Source organism: Phoxinus phoxinus (genome assembly GCF_949152265.1).
Source record: "Phoxinus phoxinus genome assembly, chromosome: 9".
Taxonomy (NCBI): Eukaryota; Metazoa; Chordata; class Actinopteri; order Cypriniformes; family Leuciscidae; genus Phoxinus; species Phoxinus phoxinus.
In genome coordinates, this window is record NC_136884.1 from 11,501,063 (window position 1) to 11,519,975 (window position 18,913).

The 18,913-nt window shown below is 35.5% G+C and overlaps 3 protein-coding genes across 4 annotated transcripts; all 3 read right to left on the bottom strand.

The window, feature by feature from the left end:
* Positions 1 to 2,267: 2,267 nt before the first annotated feature.
* On the bottom strand, positions 2,268 to 4,403 carry spi2 (Spi-2 proto-oncogene; the record flags this gene model as incomplete). Its single annotated transcript, XM_079622988.1, has 4 exons — positions 2,268 to 2,726; positions 3,007 to 3,226; positions 3,312 to 3,496; positions 4,274 to 4,403. 4 exons carry the CDS (start codon positions 4,401 to 4,403, stop codon positions 2,404 to 2,406), a joined length of 858 nt encoding a protein of 285 aa, XP_079479114.1. The 3' UTR covers positions 2,268 to 2,403.
* Positions 4,404 to 5,053: 650 nt separating this feature from the next.
* On the bottom strand, positions 5,054 to 7,989 carry spic (Spi-C transcription factor (Spi-1/PU.1 related)). Of its 2 annotated transcripts, none has more exons than XM_079624213.1 (5): positions 7,829 to 7,989; positions 7,545 to 7,632; positions 7,244 to 7,365; positions 7,039 to 7,135; positions 5,054 to 6,702 (listed from the first exon to the last, which is right to left on the bottom strand). In XM_079624213.1, exons 1-5 carry the CDS (start codon positions 7,847 to 7,849, stop codon positions 6,218 to 6,220), a joined length of 813 nt encoding a protein of 270 aa, XP_079480339.1. In that variant the 5' UTR covers positions 7,850 to 7,989; the 3' UTR covers positions 5,054 to 6,217. The 2 variants fall into 2 exon arrangements, with proteins under 2 accessions (XP_079480339.1, XP_079480340.1); XM_079624214.1 differs by having other exon boundaries at positions 7,847 to 7,987.
* A 6,703-nt stretch (positions 7,990 to 14,692) lies between these two features.
* dnajb9b (DnaJ heat shock protein family (Hsp40) member B9b) lies at positions 14,693 to 17,455 on the bottom strand. The gene is made up of 3 exons (XM_079624216.1): positions 17,356 to 17,455; positions 16,620 to 16,850; positions 14,693 to 16,521 (listed from the first exon to the last, which is right to left on the bottom strand). The coding sequence occupies exons 2-3, from the start codon at positions 16,834 to 16,836 to the stop codon at positions 16,097 to 16,099; spliced, it is 642 nt and encodes a 213-aa protein (XP_079480342.1). The 5' UTR covers positions 16,837 to 16,850; positions 17,356 to 17,455; the 3' UTR covers positions 14,693 to 16,096.
* Positions 17,456 to 18,913: the final 1,458 nt, after the last annotated feature.

Below are 18,913 nucleotides of genomic sequence, written 5' to 3' on the forward strand. Positions count from 1 at the left end.
TCACACCAAAAGTATGGTCGCATTAACTAAATTAAATTGGAAACTATTTCTGACCTGGCTGTGTGTGATATAAGGAGGTTATGAATGTTGTGCCATACTCCTCTATCACAAACCATCTTGACTGATTTTAAGCATGATTTTTTTGGCCTTTATTGGTAGCAGAGCCTCCAACGAGGGGCCCATTTATAACCCTGTTGTGTACAGCTCTTAAGACAGGGTGCTGGGGAAGTATCATGTGGGCCTGCCACAAAGTTCACACAAAACCATTTGGACCAGACTGCTGGTTAAAGGTTCATGTCGCCCAAGGGGATTTAGCTCTCATGGTCACCATAAAAAGCTCAGACGAGAGAGTCACAGTGGCACCTGCCTTGACAAATGCACACACACATACACACGCACAGACACACAGGAACCTAAACAAAGACGAATTGATATCGCCTCAGAATTTCAGCATCTCGTTAAGATTCAGTACGTTCAATAGAATGGAGCTTCTCCCTGCAGTGCTTTAGATATAGTGAGCCAGTAAAGCACGAATACTCACTGCAGAAATAGATTTCACTCCTTCCTTTGAATAAAACACTGTGGGACTATAAAGGGCGAGAAACACCATCTCTGAATGGTAAATTACCATGTGTGAGGAGTACCCTGTGGCTGGTCAGTCAGTCAGAGAGATCAAACCAAGAATCTGTCTTTTGGTAGGGTGCTGTCAACAGCTCTGGGTCCAACTTCACTGATGCCAGTGAAGAAAAAAACACAACAGCTGCTTACAGTGGCTTCAAAAAGCATTTGAATGCTTAAACCAGGCTTAAAAGTCTGTTGCAGTATGCAACAAAATTTTCAAACCAAAGGCCATTTATTGTGAAGAAAGACAGCACATGCACATTTAGCATTTCATAAGTTCACAATGTCAAAATTAGATTATGCTCAAAATATTGACAAAGTTTTTGTTTGGCTTCATGCATTCACCAAAAATTACCTACGCTGTAAAAAAAATTATTTTCATGATTTGTAACCACAACTTTGTCACTTAATTAATGTGGTTCAGATAACATCATATTTTGAGTTTCTATTTATTATACCAATCTCCTTCATTTGTATTAACTAAATTTTTTAATTCCAATGAACTCAAAATAACTTACAACTATAACTAACTTTTTTAAGTTAAACAACAATATTTTGTTTACAGTGTAATTGGACAAATCAATAAGAAAAGTTTGTTCTGAGAAAAGCATAATTTGTTTGCAGATTTCACTTGTTTTGATATTTCAATGTATTATGCAATAATATAACATTGTTTTTTTATGTGACCCAGGTTTGACCCACCGAATTTGAACCGGCTTTGTTGTTAAGTAAATCTAAAATTAAAACTATTAAAAATAATTTTCGTTAATTGAAATACAGCTGAAATAAAATACAAATATTAGATGCATCATGTAAACTTAAAAAACAACAATAAATGAAAATGACAAATGTTGCCTTGGCAAATAACTGAAATAAGTTGAATTTGAAGTATTAAAAAAATTTTTTTTTAAAGCTAAATAGAATAGACAAAAGCACAAAAAAAAGATTGACTGTTATGCAAATGTACACCAATACAATTTTATTTATAAAAGACAAGTTTATAAAATACATACTTTTAATATGAAAAATCTAAACTTAAAACAATTACAAATGTTGCCTTGGCAACTAATTGTAATAAAATAAGTTGAAGTTCTAAGAACAATATACATTAAAGCTAAATGGAAACCTTAAAAATTAAAAAAGTTAAATTGCTAAAACCTAAACTAAAATACAGTAATAATAGTAGTAGTGTATAAATAATAGCACTAAAGTGAACAAAAAATATATAGAAGATGCTTTGCAATGATTTTTGCGGATTTGTAATGTACAGCATCAATGATTGTTTACTGTATTTGTTTTTTTTATTAATTAAGTTCTTAATAATTAAGTCCAAAAAACAGAAGGAAAAAAGCACAACTGTAGTGAGTCACTGAGTGACAATCAAAATAGTAGCAGTGTAGCAGCTTTGCCACCTACTGGGAACAAATGAGAAGTGCGGGAAGAAGCAGACATTTATCTGCTTCTTTTTTTTACTGGTTTTGATCTTTTCAACTGCCAGCTTAAAAGCTGATTAAAAAATAGAAAAATATCAAAAGAAAATGATAATAAAAATATATGTCTGTTTAAAGACATACTTTATGCATTAAGATACGCAAATAATAGCAAAAAGTAAATAATTAGCTTAAGAGTCTGTTATATAAAACACCATATGTATCACCTTCTTATTAAACATAATTGAGCAAGAAAAAATGATAAACTAATTTTACCCTTCTCCTGTTACCAAGGCAATAAAGATATCATGAGAGGAACAAATAATGACCTTAACACACTGGAGACAATCATTCAGCTCTCATTTCTATGTATCTTTATACCATGTGGATTCTGTAAACTAGAGAGGGTAGCAACACTGAACTGGTAAGTCAGTTTCTTTTTCACTTTAATGATCTCCCCCGAGCGGGCGTAATTGCGTAGTGCACGGGACATTTTCTGGTAGGTCATGGGCATTCTGTTGCCCTTCCTCTTGCCCCACAGCTCTGCCACACGCTCCTTGTGCCTTGCAGAAAAGCGAAAAACGCCGGCTGTGGCCGGAACCCAGGACACGCAGTGGGCCATGCCTGGGTCCTCCAGCATCTCGAACAGGAAGTGGTAAAGACGTAGCTTTTTCCCTGCAATCATAGAGACAATTGCGGTCAAACAGCGTTTATGTGTGTGTACAAGGGGTGGGCAAAGGCCTATGGAAACTAACAGGCTTGTATTATGATAGGCGTAATTAAGATAAGCATCTCTAAAGCATCAGTGGTGTACACAAGACCAGAGAAAATTAGAGAGAACTGAGATTCTATTTGGCAGTTATGGGAAGGACGAGCCGCTCCCGAGCTGCAGTTCCCCTAGGTTATTCCTCACCTTTGAGATAGCATCTAAATAAACCACAAAAGCAGAACTGACCTTTCTCTGCAGGTGTAATGCTGAGCAATGATTCGGCACACTTTTCAGGTGTTGTATTCGGAGTTAAAGGTCTCTCTGGTCCGTTCAGGGCATTTAACACTCGCCCGTCGGGTGCATTGTGAAGGACTGAAGACTGTTCGACTGCGGTGGTGCCGTTACAGTTTATCCCGCAGTCTGTATACGAGTCAGATCCGTTTGCTTTGGCCAGAGATCCCATGACCTATTCATTTGACAAAAGCTCTTGGTTTTAAAATAGAAAAGAATAAGTGCAAGAACGACACGACATGTTGAAGTGAATGGTTCACCTGCTCAGAAAACTGCAGCTGGGACTTTTCTTGCTCTAACACATTGCTGAATTGCTCCTCACCAGGTAGCTCCTCTTCAGACGTGTTCACAACTTCCTCAGTTGACATGGCACAGAGATCCCTCACTGCCATTGCATTACAAAAAAAGTTAGTCGTGATAAACCCTAAACAGGCCGTCCTTACTTCTAATGTTAGTGTTATTTTTTTCTTCATGCAAATCAGTGGGGTCCAATGTATTTTTTTTTTCTCCATTACCTTGTGAAAAAGAAGTACACTTTGTCATTAAAAATAACGAATGCACTTAAGAATAAACTTACATACTTTAAAGGAAATACTTCAGTCCAAACTGAATTTCACACTTAATTGTATGTTAACTGCAATAAAATGTTTTTATATTACTTTTATATTATTATATTATATGACACACATTGATAAACTAAAATATACTTTAATCTAATTTCTATTGATACGTATGTCATGTATTCAAAATGTTTGTAATTACACATTTGTAATGATCAAGTACATGTGTTTAGTATGTTGGTCAACACATCAGAATAAATGTACTTTAATGCATGACAAAACAATTTAAAATGTACTTTAAAGTAAAACTTTTGACTATTAGGAGTTATTAGAAATGGTTAGAAAATGTGTTAAGAAACAGTGTAAGTACACATTAAAGTGACTATTTGTTTAATTAATATTACATTATCTGCAAGTACAGTTAAAAAAAAGAAGATATATACACACTACACTCCATGCACATGCAAAACAATTAAGTGTTTTTTTACAAGGGTTGACTTTCATTGCATGGATGGGTGAAAAAGTACAACTTCTTCAAAATATCATATTTTGTGTTCCGCTGAAGAAAGAAAGGCTTACAGGCTTTGAATGACATGAGGGTGAGTAAATGATGACAGACATTTCATTTTTGGGTGAACTCTGCTTTTAAGCTTTTTTCTTACTGTTCCATAGGGCTTTTCTTCGAGATTCCTGGCTGTAGTGCTCCTCAAGAAATCCCAGAATCACCTCCAAATCAGTTTGATATTCCTGCGGACTGTTCTGGTAAGAAATATAGATTTTTTTTTTCCCCATACACAAGTGGGCCCCCGAAACGTATTTGGTTAGATATTATATATATAATGGCATGGCTCCATTGTAGAATAAAAACTATTCAACAAAACTGTAAAACGTATCAGTTCTTACCATGTTAGTGTTACGGATGTGATCCTTATTGAATGTATTGCCGTTTCAAGTGTTGTTGTATTAAGGAATAACCAATAAGTTTAAAAAAAGACAGATTTCTTACTATTAGTGTGCTTTTCAAACAAAACTCTCTCGTTGAAATGGCACAGACTCGTTTTTATCAGTAACAAGGGGCTGGGGGAGTGAACAGGCCTCTCTGGAATGATCTACGACCATACATAAATAACCATCCTTCTTTTGACCCAAAACCACAGTTTCTTTCGGCCCAAACACACACACACACACACAACCTGATCTCCGTCTAACACACATCTCTAGCATCCACCTTTATGGAACCAGTAACCACATCCTCTTCACTCTTAGAGATAACAACCACAACCAGCTAACAATGACACACAGGCTCCACATAAAAACACACATTCTTTTGTGCTGAAATGATCGAGAAATTTGAATTTATGAACAAAATATGAAAGCAACTTAGATGAGAGAAATGCAATGGTTAAAACTTCAATCATAAAGTCTGAAAGAGCGCAATTGTTATGAGACAAGTGTTTATTGTCCAGTATGAAAATTATACAGCAGCACTACATTAGTGTTTGATTGCTATCTTACAAAGAGGAAGGTGATTTGAGATCGGTTTGTAATATGACACACAAAGCAGTCACAAACAATCTTCTCGCTGTGAAATTAGATAAGCTTGGCCCAATGCATTTGCAAAGAAATCAGCGCAGACGTTTATACAGCGGGCTATACAGTGTACATACAGTGGATAGTTGAACAAACAAACCAAGTTAAATGGCAAACTTTATTTGAGCACAAAAACAACTGATCTTACGTAAACAAATTTTAAAAAAGCAGATATAAATATGAAGATAGATCTTTATAGAAGTAGAACAGTAGATAAACAGTGGTCCCAAAAAGCATGTGGACTCTTTTAGACACTTGATAATGTAAGAATTTTATTTAATTGCATACAAAATATCAAAATATCTTTACTGAATCATTTTTGCAGTTACTTTTAACCAACTGGTCCTAAGGTGATTTTTTTTTTAATAGATTTATGAAGATCACACAGGCATCCTAACAGAGTAATCATGCATATTTTTCTTCTATTTACTTTAAGAATTAGACTTTTGTTGAAAAATAAAAAGATTTAAATAGTGTAAAACCAGTAATATTATGAAATATTACCATTGAACTGTTTTCTATTTGAATATACTTTAAAATTAAATTTATTCCTGTGATGCAAAGCTGAATTTTCAGCATCATTACTCCAGTCTTCAGTGTCACATGATCCTTCAGAAGTCATTATAATACAGTATGCTGATTTGGTGCTCATTTTCTTATTATTATGAATGTTTAAAACAGTTGTGCTGCTTGATATTTTAGTGGAAACAGCCATACCTTTTTTTTCTGGATTCTGATGAATAAAAAATTAAAAGAAGCAGCATTTATTTGAAATAGAAACTTTTTGTGACTTTATAATTGTCTTTACTGTGACTTTTAATCAATTTTGAACATTATGTTAACATCCTACATTTACAATCATTCACACATTTCTAATGCACTAGGAAAACAGCTTTATTCTTCTATACATTTTACCATGTAAAGGTTTATTTCAAAGCATCTCCAGTCTTATAATAGACAGAGAGAGTAAAATTTTGAATTTATGAAACGTTAGGAATCAGCTCTTTTGAGAATCGCTATACTGAAACACCTATTTTGGGATCCTCGTGCACTGTCAGTACAGTAGCAAGATCATACTCGCCCTGGTAAGAGTATTGGCCGTACCAGTAATGACAGTCCGGGAGAGGAGAGCTGTAGTACACGTGCTCAGCAGAGCCTTGCTGATGAAGGGCCATGTCTCTGGATGAAGGGCCCGAGCTGTAGCCTGACAGTGAGCTCAGTCGCTGCAGTATAGCTGGATTAAACTGATAGGTGAGCTTGCGACGCACCTTCACAATCTCGCCTGTGCGGCTATAGTTGCGGAGAGCGCGTGCCATTTTCTGGTAGGTCATGGTCTTGCGGTTGCCCTTTCGTTGACCCCAGCACTCGGCCAGTTTCTCTTTATTTTTCGAGATGAAATGGAAGATGCCGCTACCTCGGTCCGTCCACTGAATGGAGTCGCCCATGTTGTCGTCGTGAAGAGCCTCGTGCAGATATTCGTATAACCGTAACTTCTTACGACCTAATGAGGAAGAGAAATGCACAATGCATTCAGCACTTCTGTATTATGATGAACTCAGCTTTGTTGAAAACTGTGAACCATTAAAATGCTGTACAGTCAGTTTTAGGATATGCACAAGTATGTTTACTGTGCGTCTACTTTTATTAATTAGATCATGATTCCTGAAAACTTTCAGCTTAATTTACGTGATTTTACTTTTGCAGTAGGCCTACAGTTATTGCTATGCAGTTAGAGCGAAAAATCAAAAACATCCTTTTAGCATCAGCACATGCTTTCCTACATATTGCATTATCACATTTTTAAACACACAAAAAAAAACTTGTTGTAATGTTGTACCTTTTCCGTGGCGCTGTGGTAAATTGGAGTAAAATACCGAAGGCTCAGCAGAACACAGTGGCCCAAGAGACACATCTGGCACAATGTGAGACCATGACTGTAAATACAGAGAGAGGCTTTTATAGTCACAAAACACAGGTAAAAGCATCACAACCTAACAGCTGAAACCATGAAAAGTGAAAAAATCAATGAGTTGTAAACCTACTGAGGATTCATTCCAGTCGTACATTGATCCTGGAGGCTCAAAATGAGGTGTGAACTGATAGTAAGAGATGGCATGTCTCACGGAAGACTGTTGACTTTCCAAATTCTCATAGGATTTATTTTCTGAAAGAGCCAATCAGCAGAGCATGAATGATATTAATAACAATCATCATCATCATAATTGTTTATACTTAATACTTGATAATATTATATACTATACTTGTATTACATTTTTATTACATTTATATTAATAGTATATTTTTATTATATTATATTATATATATATATATATATATATATACCCGTGTCATAGTGCCGTGTCTGAGAATGACGCTGAATTACATCAATGGCATCTTGAAAATCTTGATTAATGTCATTTTCAAGAGACCCCTGTAAGAAAAAAAGGTATAATTCAGAATTTCATGCATATTAAATAATGTTTGTATTAGGGTTATGTCTTCTCATCAAATATGTAAATAATACATATAATAAATAGCTTATATATATATATATATAAAATAATGTATGGATCAACAAGTTTTAAATAATCAAGCAAATAAATACTACATAAAACACTGGTACACACCTGAGTCAAAGAACTCACCATTCTGGCCTTGGAAAACCTAACACTTCATCTATGTAGATCTCAACTGTGTTGAACTGGAAATGCCCTCAATGTCTCAGTGATTGTAAGTGGACCGATATATTGTAGAAGGACTTCTGTTTTACTGTCCAACTAACCAATGCGGCCTGTTATATACATGGGTCCATTTAAATTTGCCACGTCAACATAACATGGAGCAGTCAATGATACTCTACTTCTCTTTTTGGAAATGAAGACACACAAACTCATAGGCCCTCTATTCTATAATCTCCATATCTCCATCCATGAAAAAAAAAAGATAGAGTGCAAGAGAGAGAGAGAGAGAAAGAGGGACTAACCACTAGTTTATCCAGGATTCCTTCTCCTTTGTGAAAACATTTGCATTTCAGGTTAGAAGCTGTCAACGGCACTGTGGTTTATTGGTCCTGTAAAAAAGTATTGAGAGGCACAAAACAATAACTGCTCTGATAATCACAGCAAGAGAAAAGCCGGGGAATGCTGGGAAATTGCACCCGAGGTGGGACACTTCAAGAAACCGTGACAGAAATATGGATTTTTATGTTCTTTTTACGCATTTCTCTTTTAGAAATAAAAAGTGAATAAACATTAGCAAAAACTATCATTTCTTACAAAGCAATCCTACACACATGTTAAAGATGATAATTTCCTTCTTCCATTCAATTCACATTCATATTAGTGCGATTGTCAACTAAACAGGCAAAGAAAGACTTGACAGATGAAAATCTTGAGTACCGGTACACACTCCAAGTACACACTTCCAGTAAACACTTTCAGTAAACACTATGTTTATCTGTGCCACGAACTGGAGGCAAATCGTCAAAATGCAGTCCCATTTTAATACATTTTGTTCTTTTTTTGCTGTGCATATTGTTCTAAGCTCATAAAACAACTGATAATTCATTACGCATTCTCATGGCACAAGTTTTAAATATCAACTGACTGGCTCCTGAAGTTCCCCTTTCAGGTGTGCGGAGAATGAAAGTAAAGTGGCTCACTGATAAAAGATCCAGATACATTTTATGAGACCTCAGTCGACTGAGATTATACCGCTGTGATCTGGTGCTTAATCAATATGCTAAAAAAGTGCGCTGTTGAAAAAAGTATAGCCCCATACTGTGTAAACAACTCCCTTACAATAGTTAATCAGTTATACTGATAATCATCAGGCAAATGATTTCTGCTGTCATTTACAGTAACTTAGTCTGTTATATTTGTTGTGTCTGTAAACTTAAAATTCATTGAAGCTCTCAAGATAAAGTCAAACATTTGAGTATAATGAATACTTAGGTGCACTGTTTTGTAAGTGTATTGTAATGTGAATTATGCTGAAAAAGAAAAAAAAGAAAAAAGGTTTTTTTTAGCTGGTCTTTTTAAATATCAACTTAACTTTTACTGATAACTTTATTAGGAGCTACATCTATAATGATGAATAGTATGAATTAGTCAGACTTTCACTAATGTAGGTTACTTGAGTGATTCAAATCAAAGTAACAAACCATCAGTCACAACTTGTCTTGCACATCTTCTAACAACTTTTACCATCAGAAGTTACTAATATGCAAAGGTAAAAATAATGTACTAAACTTATTGTCAGTAAATCCAAAAAATACTGTATATCGTTCAAAAGATTACTTACCAAGGCATTTATTTGATAAAAAATACAGTAAAACAGCGATATTGTGAAATATAATTACAATTTAAAATAACTGTTTTCTATTTCAATATGTTTAAATGTATTCTTGTGATAGCAAAGCTGAATTACTCGTCTTCAGTGTCATCCTTCAGAAATTTGCTGCTCAAGAAACATTTGTTATTAGTATCGTAGAAAAGCTGCTTAATATTTTTATGTAAACTGTGATGCATTTTTTCAGGATTCCTTGACGAGAAGAAAGTTAAGAAACAGCATTTATTTGAAATAGAGTTTTTGGTAACATTACAAATGTCTTTACTGTCATTTTTGATCAATTTTATTAATCCTTACTGAACAAAATGTATGTATATATATATATATATATATTACTGTGTGTGTGTGTGTGTGTGTGTGTGTGTGTGTGTGTGTGTGTGTGTGTGTGTGTGTGTGTTTGTGTTTGTGTGTGTTACACATTTGTGCAACTCTTTTTTTCTGTTGACAGGGTTTAACTGTTCTGGAACATCTGTGGTAACGTGTGGAATTGTTTCCTGTCTGTTGTGGATGATAAAATGTGGGAGACTGTGCTTGAAGGGTATGTAAACCTTTCCTCCACCGTGACTCACAAGGTAATTAAATGTGCAAGGTAATCTGTTTCACATAGTCACCATAGTGTCAAAGAGTCATTTAATTGGCTTGTCATTTTAAATATTTTTCATTATTTGTAATGCAAAAATTGAGCACTTAACAAAAAAAAAAAAAATGTAAATAATGATTGAATGGATGAATGTAGCTAAATAAAAAAAGAATCTACAACAAAAATTAAACTATGTTTTGGATTCTCTCTCTCTCTCTCTCTCTCTCTCTCTCTCTCTCTCTCTCTCTCTCTCTCTCTCTCTCTCTCTCTCTCTCTCTCTCTCTCTCTCTCTCTCTCTCTCTCTCTCTCTCTCTCTCTCTCTCTCTAAATGTTTCTGTGGATTTTTCCATTGGTTTATGAATTTATGTATGCGTCTCACGCCTGTCGAAGTATTTACATTTTCTGGCAAAGCAGTAGCGAGGACTTTATCTTTTCAAACAATGAGCTGCTTTCCTTCCCCTTCTCTTCAAACCCTATTCAAAAGGACCATTAATACCAAACCCAATGAGGGAAGGGCAGAATAACCACAACATAGCTCCTATTCAACTTCTTTATTTACTGGCACCCAATCAAAATAAGTTCCCAAAGTGCCGGCACAGGTAAACAGATCACTCAAGCTGTCTGATGAAGTTAGCCCATAACATGGCTTACCAATTCTGGGGAAGAAAACAATACTTCTGAAATTGTTCTTGTTAAGCCTGGCCTGTTTGCTATATATATTTTTATGGCAAACCTTTTGTACTCTTCTATTCGAATATACAGTATAACAGCAGGCCCAAACCTTAAAGGTACAATATGTAAGATTTCTGCATTAAATTATCCCAAAATCACAAGGCCTGTGTTATACATTTTGTTAACTTGATTACTTACAATATCCCAAATGTTTCCAACTACTTTTAAATCGTGAGAAATTTGAGATTTTAATTGAGGAAACAGGGCGTGTGAGCAGGGGTGAGCTGGGAGTCGCCAGTCAATGGCCTCGGTTTCCGCTCGTACTGCGTGGAGTCCTGGACAAATGCGGAAGTTGTAGTTGTAGCGTCTATCAAGCAACAAACGTTAGCTTGTTTCGTGCAGTCCTTATGCAACACATTTATTCTTTACCGATTGCAGATGGTTCTGTCGACAAAGACAAGTCCCATAAGCGTAAACGTCAACCAAACGACCCAAGAAGAATTTGGGACAAGAAGAGAAATAAAACCAGGATCTACTTCAGAGTGGCATTTTCTAAATGGAGAGGACGTCGTGACAAACTTTTAGATAGTTGTGTGGAGTGCATAATCCTAAATCACAAAGTTGCAATTCAGCATGCTTAAATTTATATATTCCAAATGGAGCATTCGGTAATATTTATGTTTGTAAGGAAAGTATTATTGCTTTAGGTTTGTGTTTAGTTTATTGACATTGTTCATCACGTCTGGTGTTTATGGCCATGTAAATAAATATAGCATGTGTTATACATAAAGATTAATCCGTCTTTTGGCAAATGATGTGGGAATGTTCGAATGTACTTTTACCACAATTGTTTAGAAGATGTAAAACTGCGCGGCGTTATCACAACAATGAATTCGACAAATACAGTAACATCTATGATAACCAATTTAGTATTAAACCTTACTTTTCTTGCGGTTAATTCAGATTCCCGTCTGACTGATTTACATCCACGGTGGAGTTAAAAACGACAGTTCCCATCATTCCACGCTCCTTCACATCGTCATCAAGCTACGCCGTTGTTGTTGTTTGGAATGTAGCGTCCTCTAGCGGCAGAAAATCTTGCATATTGTACCTTTAACTGAGTCATGCTTTTACTTTCTTTGCTTGCTTTGATTACAAAAACAAATTAGTTGTATTCCTTTAAACCTTGAGAGTGGATAAAACAAAACAAAATTTCTATTAGGTTTTTTATTATTTGTTTTGATTACAAAAGCAAAGGTGTTGGATTCCTTTAAACTTTATGAGTAGCTAAAAAATTTGTATTTATTTGTATTACTTATTTGTTTAGATTACAAAAGCAAATCAGCTAAAATACTGTATGTATGTATTTATTTATGCACCACGTTGTAAAGCAAATGTAATATACCTGTACTGTGCTTTAAAATGTTTGCCCATGATATTCTGAAAAGCTTTTTCCCATCAACTGCCACAGAATTCTATAACTAGAACACACCCAATTATCTGACAATATTTTTTTCCTCTTGGTTTTTTTTCCAGTTCCTTTTTTTTCTTTTTTTCGGGGTGGACAATAAGCAGCATATTTCATTTCATATAGTCTGTCCTCCCATGTCCCATAAACTGAACAGCATTGTGAGATGTCATAGTCAGCTAAGGGTACATCTATGCTGCAAAACCCTTTGATAAATAAGCATCTTGTAAGCCAATATTGAGTTTGACGCCATAATATACTGACTTTTTCATATTTCTGGCACTTCCTTAATTGTGCTGTGTTGAGGGGTCCCAAGTGCAGGATTGAACAAAGCTACAATAATCTGTGTAATTATGTACCATCTTCAGATGTTGTTGTGCATCTGGAGCCGTGCTTGAAGGACTGATGCGAGTGATTTATAACTTGTTTATTCGTTGAAGTTTTCATTCTAAAATAATCGTGTGTTGATAACATCCTGTTCCTCTGCTGATTGTTGACATCTGTTGTTGTTTTTCAAATTTGTGAATAAATACCTCACCTGTTCTTTTGTCAATTGCATCTTTGGGAGTTTTCCGGATAAGGTACTTCCTGATATCCCATCACACGTCAGTGAGACACTGCTGTTGAATTCACTACATTGTCTGCAGCATAATCTTTTGAAGGTACAATTTCCCCATACATTTTGTAAAATGAAGGAGACATTTTTCAGATTCTGAACTATTTCTTGGTCACTAATGAAATAAGCACATTTGTGACACTCATTATGACGATCAGATGTTCTTCCGATGTAGCTTAAGATGCTTTTTGGATCATTTCCAATCATGATGGAAAACATGATCATCCGGTTTTATACAAACTTGCGGAGTTCATGCTGCTGTCATTAAAGCAAAAGAGGGACAAACCAAATACTGTGACAAATATAAGCATTGTAATAAATGTTCTGGACTGCGTTGTATTAGCATTTGTAACATTGTCCTGCATATTCATATTCACTCTTAAAAAATATAGGTTCTTCATTGGTATCTATGCTTCAGTGAAAAACCTTTAACATCCACGGAACCTTTCCATTGGGTAAAACATTTTTAATGGTGGGAAAAGATCATCATCTGAAGATCATCAAAATGTTCTTCGCAATAAGAAAAATTAAGAACTGCTCACTGGAAGGTTCATTAGAGAACCCAAAATCGTTCATCTATGGCTGAAAAATCCCATCATGAAATTGATTTTGAATGATAACTTGATTTTGAATTATTTACTTTGAGCTACGAGGCTGTTGATCCATGATATTTGCTTCTATTGAAGCCACCAGTCTGCATTATTTGAGCTTTTTTTTGTGTGTGTTTAACAGCGGAATTCCAGGTGAAAAACATACTGTACATACTGCACCCACAATGCTGTTCAGAAGATTCAACCAATCAGAGAATCAAAAAGCTTCCAACGGTGTTTGAACATTTATCTTTTTGTATCCTGTTCCTTGTTATGAAGGGCGATGATATCTTCTCTCTAACCTTTTGGACCATTCTTTTGATATATCCATTTTTCTAAAATGCGTGACACTCAACAAACCTAGCAGTTCAGATATTTCATGTGTTCTAGCTCAAGCACTTACTTTAGTTTGATTCGGTCATTGCAAACAGCCGAAAGGCTGTACATTTTGCCAATAAACCTGATTTGCCATTGAATAATTTCGTGTGTGTGTGTGTGTGTGTGTGTGTGCGTGCATTATTTAATGATTTTTTCTTTTATGCCAAAAATCATTAGGATATTAAGTAAAGATCATGTTCCATGAAGATATTTTGTACATTTCCTACCGTAAATATATAAAACTTTTATTTTTGTGAGTGAATGCAGCAGAATCGCGAACATAAATGGAAAACTTTAAAGGCGATTTTCTCAATGTTTCGATTTTTTTGCACCCTCAGAATCCAGATTTTCAATAGTTGTATCTCGGCCAAATATTGTCCTATCCTAGCAAACCATACATCAATGGAAAGCTTATTTATTCAGCTTTCAGATGATGAATAAATCTCAATTTAAAGAAATTGACCCATGTTACTGGTTTTGTGGTCCCGGGTCACACACACACATACTGTGTGAATATATATATATATATATATATATATATATATATATATATATATATATATATAATCAACTTTTGTACATGACTAGTTTTATATTTTACCATCATTTTTAGTTTGCAATGCTTCATGCGATTGTAGTTCTTTACCTCACTAATGCTGTACACACACTCTTGTACCTTTTGTCTTTTTGTTCGAATTTCAAAAACATTTGCTTCAAATCAAAGTTTGTAGTGTTGTGATTCACCTAGCTGATTGTATTGGTCCATGACTTTTAACTGACTTATTTTACAATCCCTATGGGAAACAAATTAATTGGAAAAAATACTGTAAACATTTTAACTTTAAAAACACTTTATTTTGATGACCATTTAAAAAAGGTGTGAGGTTACTTATAGTCAGTAGAATGTCTAAAGTGGACCATCGAAATAAAGTGTTACCAAAAATACTGAAAAAGTGGACTGGCAATGTTGTACTCTATAATAGAATCAAAAGTTCCATTTCATGCGGTATCTAGGCATGCGCTTGCTTGAATTATATAATTTCAAGCTAAAACCATTTTTTAACACAGTGAAGCAGAAGAGAACCTGAGCCTGGCAGTAAGCAAACCAGTCAATCACACACTTTACATAAATGTGGTTGTTAATATTGCTGTTCATCCTGACAGTTCACAAAGCTTGATGAGGTAATTGTTTATTGGAAATAAAAGTATTTAGATTAAACTACTGACAGACGTGTGATGCTGCTATAGCTTAAATGTTTGGACAGCCAAATAAATATATCCACATTTACGGAACTACAAGGAGTGTAGATTTTTTTGTTCAATATATGAAAATGAATGATTGTACATGGCTTTTTGTACAACTGCCCCAGGTAATTGCTCAAACCTTCCTATTAACATGGAAATTTAACATGATAGCAAAGCGAGAAACAGTAACCGTTTTTTAGGCACAGCTTTTCATTTGATCATATGGCTGCTTTTTTTGTTGCTTTTTTGCTTTTTTTCCAGGAAAGCCCTAAAGCTAACAGGACCCCCTCCCTCCCCCTCCATTAGGAAGATTTGAATAATTATTGCACATGTAAGGGACTTCCCCTTCAGAAGAGCCACTTGCTCTGGTGTCATGTTAGCCGAGATGGAAGATATACAAATTGTGTAACATGCTTGCAAAGGACATGACCACTTTGAATGTTTTCTAGTGATCACAAACCGTTTCAAGGTTCTAGGATCTTCAGAAATAAGTTAAAACAGGCTGAAAATCACAAATAAGCTTCATGATAAACACAATTGTGCGTTTTAAAGCCTCAGATGTAAACGTGGAAGCCTTTTACCCTGAAATATGCTTTTGAGACCCTAAATCTTAGAGTTTATAAATGCCAAAATATAGTACATGTACTTCAAGGGCCAAAAATATGATGAAATAATGAACTAAAACATATGAAAAATGTGTTCATGTAAATATACTAAAATTGTATGTCAATAAAATTGACACTGTATTTCTTTTTTCCATGTGGGTCAGGTCAGCATGTGTTAATGTTGAAAACTGTTGATAACATTATTAATATGTTGTGAATGGTGAATTTTGTATAAAGTCAGATTTAGGATCCCTGAACTGAGGATGTTTCGTCCAGTAATGTGTGATTCTTGCGGAAGACTTTTTCCAGGTCATCAGTACTGATCCAAAACACACACAAAAAAGCATTTAAATTTCAATGAAGACAACTGGAAGACATTTCTCACATTAACTCAGGAGCAGTCGGTGTATGTTGTGACCATGTTGCCCTTTCGCTGTGTGACAGTCCTACAGTGCTGCCTGCTGGAACTGTGAAACCTGTTTTCAGTCCGAGTCTGGTGTCCATTAAAAGAGAACATCCTTTCCATATTCTCAAACATGTCATCAAACATGTCACCGCCGAAAGAGTTCTGGAAGTGCCTCCTGTGCCTGCTATGTGCTTCTTCGTGGGCCTGAAAGTGGCTCTCGAAATGTCTTTTATTGTGCATGTGAGGGTTGTGTCCATGCATGTCAGAGTCTCTGAATATATCGTCAAAGTTGAAGCTAAAATGTTGGCGGAAGTGGTCCCCGCCTCCTCTCGGGCCCTCCCCGGAGAACGGACTGCTCCTCGTCTGGTCGTACTCCTTCCTCCGGTTGTCATCTGATAATGTTTCATATGCTGCGGATGGAAAAATATGACGCTTTAACAACTGATCAACACTTATAATGTTCAGAAAGGTGTGTCCTGTGTCGATGTGAATGGGTGTGTTGACTCACCTTCAGCAATCTCTCTGAACTTTGCCTCAGCATCAGGGCTTTTGTTTTTATCGGGGTGATACCGCATGGCTAGTTTATGGAAGGCTTTTTTGATCTGGCGATCAGATGCGTCTTTGGGTACACCCAGGATCTCGTAGTAATCTTTCTGGGCCAGAATCAGCTCTGCGATGAGCAGAATGCTCACAGCCACAGTGAACACTGACTGAGCTGTTGCCATGCCTGCGGTCAAAACTGTTAACAGGAAACAAGAGTCAAGATCACAGTTCATTTGCTTTTGTTTGTTTTTTTTTGTCATAAGAAAATTCACAGTAGTACATCAGTGGCTATGTAATAATGTCTATTAATGTATGTATGAGAAATGAGAATGCATGTATGTAGGCTATGCTGCTGCATGAGATAGATAGATAGATAGATAGATAGATAGATAGATAGATAGATAGATAGATAGATAGATAGATAGATAGATAGATAGATAGATAGATAGATAGATAGATGTGTCTCTAAATCATGATACATATTCATTTTCCCAAAAAGGGCTTCAAGCTAAATACAATTTCCTATTTCTTTCTTATGATTTATGCCCTGTACTTTCTTGACATGTTGAAACTGGGTTACAAGTACATTATTCTTAGAGAGATACTTGCAACAGGAAATAATTATTCTCTAACATCTAAACAGCTTTATGTATAATACTATGTATATTACAGATATTAGAAATCTGCTGGTTTTAACTTACCCGATGGTCTCTGTCCCAAACTTACATCAACCACAGAACAGCTGACAGTTTTTCTGAGCGCTCTGACAGCGCTGAAGTTACTGTACCACGATTCGCAACGCGATTGGCTGATTCCCGGGATGAATGACTACACGCGTTTCGATTGGTCCAGATCGGCGAGCACATTTAACGCTTGTCAGGGCGTCACTTCCTGTTTCTATAGCAGGATTTGGTCTGGTGGTCCATAGATATACAAAATAAAGGCCTTTATTATGTATATCTATGGTCTGCCGCGAAACTGCGTGCTGTCAAACTGTGGAAGAATAGAGGACCGCCTTCAAAAAACAAAAGAGTCTAGATAGTCAGTCTATCTATCTATCTATCTATCTATCTATCTATCTATCTATCTATCTATATAAAAAGATTTTATGCAATAAAATCAGAATTTGTGTTATAAAATAAAACTACTTGCATGTATACAAATAAACAATATATTTATGTATATATAATTCATTTAGTGAATTAAAAACATAATTTATTACTATATGTAATATATTAATATATATAATTATTATTTTAAATATGTGATAAATACAAAAAGCGTCCTTGTCCTTTCAATAGTCTAACCCATGCCTCAGTACATTTAGGCTCCCTCGAGACAAACTGCAAGTTAGCTAAATGAGATTTGGTAGGCTACTTGCTTGCCAGAAATATTTCTGAAAACACTTTGTCCTCCATGCATAAATAAAGCCTATTTACGGGAATTATATTGTTTCGTGGCTTCATAGAAGTGTGAGGACGTGAAATGGATTTAATAAAACCTGTCTTTTCGTGCATGCGTGGCCACATGGTGTCAGTGTGGCAGAGGTCATGTCATTATAATAGAAGAGATGTTCATTCACACACTAGAGGGAGCTTAAAAACAGTTATTAATTTGGTATGGCTGAGACCTACACAGTAATTAACAATTAGTCATTAGCCTTGGAAAAGCACTGTTTACTCTGTTGAAGATGTTGTCATAATACTCACCCTCGAGTTATTCCAAACCTGTATGAGTTTCTTTCTTCTGCTGAACACCAAAGAAGATATTTTAAAGAATGTTGTTAATCAAACTGTTGACGGTAGCCACTGACTTCCTTAAAGGGAAAAAATAATACTATGGAAGTCAATGGCTGCCATCAACTGTTCACCAACATTCTTTAAAATATCTTCTTTTGTGTTCAGCAGAAACTCATCCAAGTGTGGAACAACTTGAGGGTTTTCACTTTTGGGTGAACTATCCCTTTAATGGGACTAGTACGCACTGTTTACTCAGCCTCGTGTTGCAAACTCGAACTTTCAGGGCAATTGTTTGATTAGGCCTATATTTCTGGCGATTGTAGATAGTCTTCAAAATTAATGAAAGTTGTGTTCATTTGTGAAAACGATCTTAATGGATAAAATATGTCAGTATCATAAACGTTTGTTGAGCACTTCTTCTTTTTTACGATAATTAAAATTTTTGTCATAAACCAGTGTGATGCTAACTTAGGGGTTGGCCTACAAAAATACGTCATCACAGCAGCACTTTATTCCTGAT

What these genes read in the sequence shown, in the direction of transcription:
- spic (XM_079624213.1), bottom strand. Translation starts at nt 7,849, where the DNA reads ATGGTGAGTTCTTTGACTCAG. An exon ending in GACACGGCACTATGACACGG is followed by an intron (nt 7,366 to 7,544) that starts GTATATATATAT and finishes TGGCTCTTTCAG; the next exon opens with AAAATAAATCCTATGAGAAT. An exon ending in ACCACAGCGCCACGGAAAAG is followed by an intron (nt 6,703 to 7,038) that starts GTACAACATTAC and finishes CTTCCTCATTAG; the next exon opens with GTCGTAAGAAGTTACGGTTA.
- dnajb9b (XM_079624216.1), bottom strand. Translation starts at nt 16,836, where the DNA reads ATGGCAACAGCTCAGTCAGTGTTCACTGTGGCTGTGAGCATTCTGCTC. An exon ending in GTTCAGAGAGATTGCTGAAG is followed by an intron (nt 16,522 to 16,619) that starts GTGAGTCAACAC and finishes TTCCATCCGCAG; the next exon opens with CATATGAAACATTATCAGAT.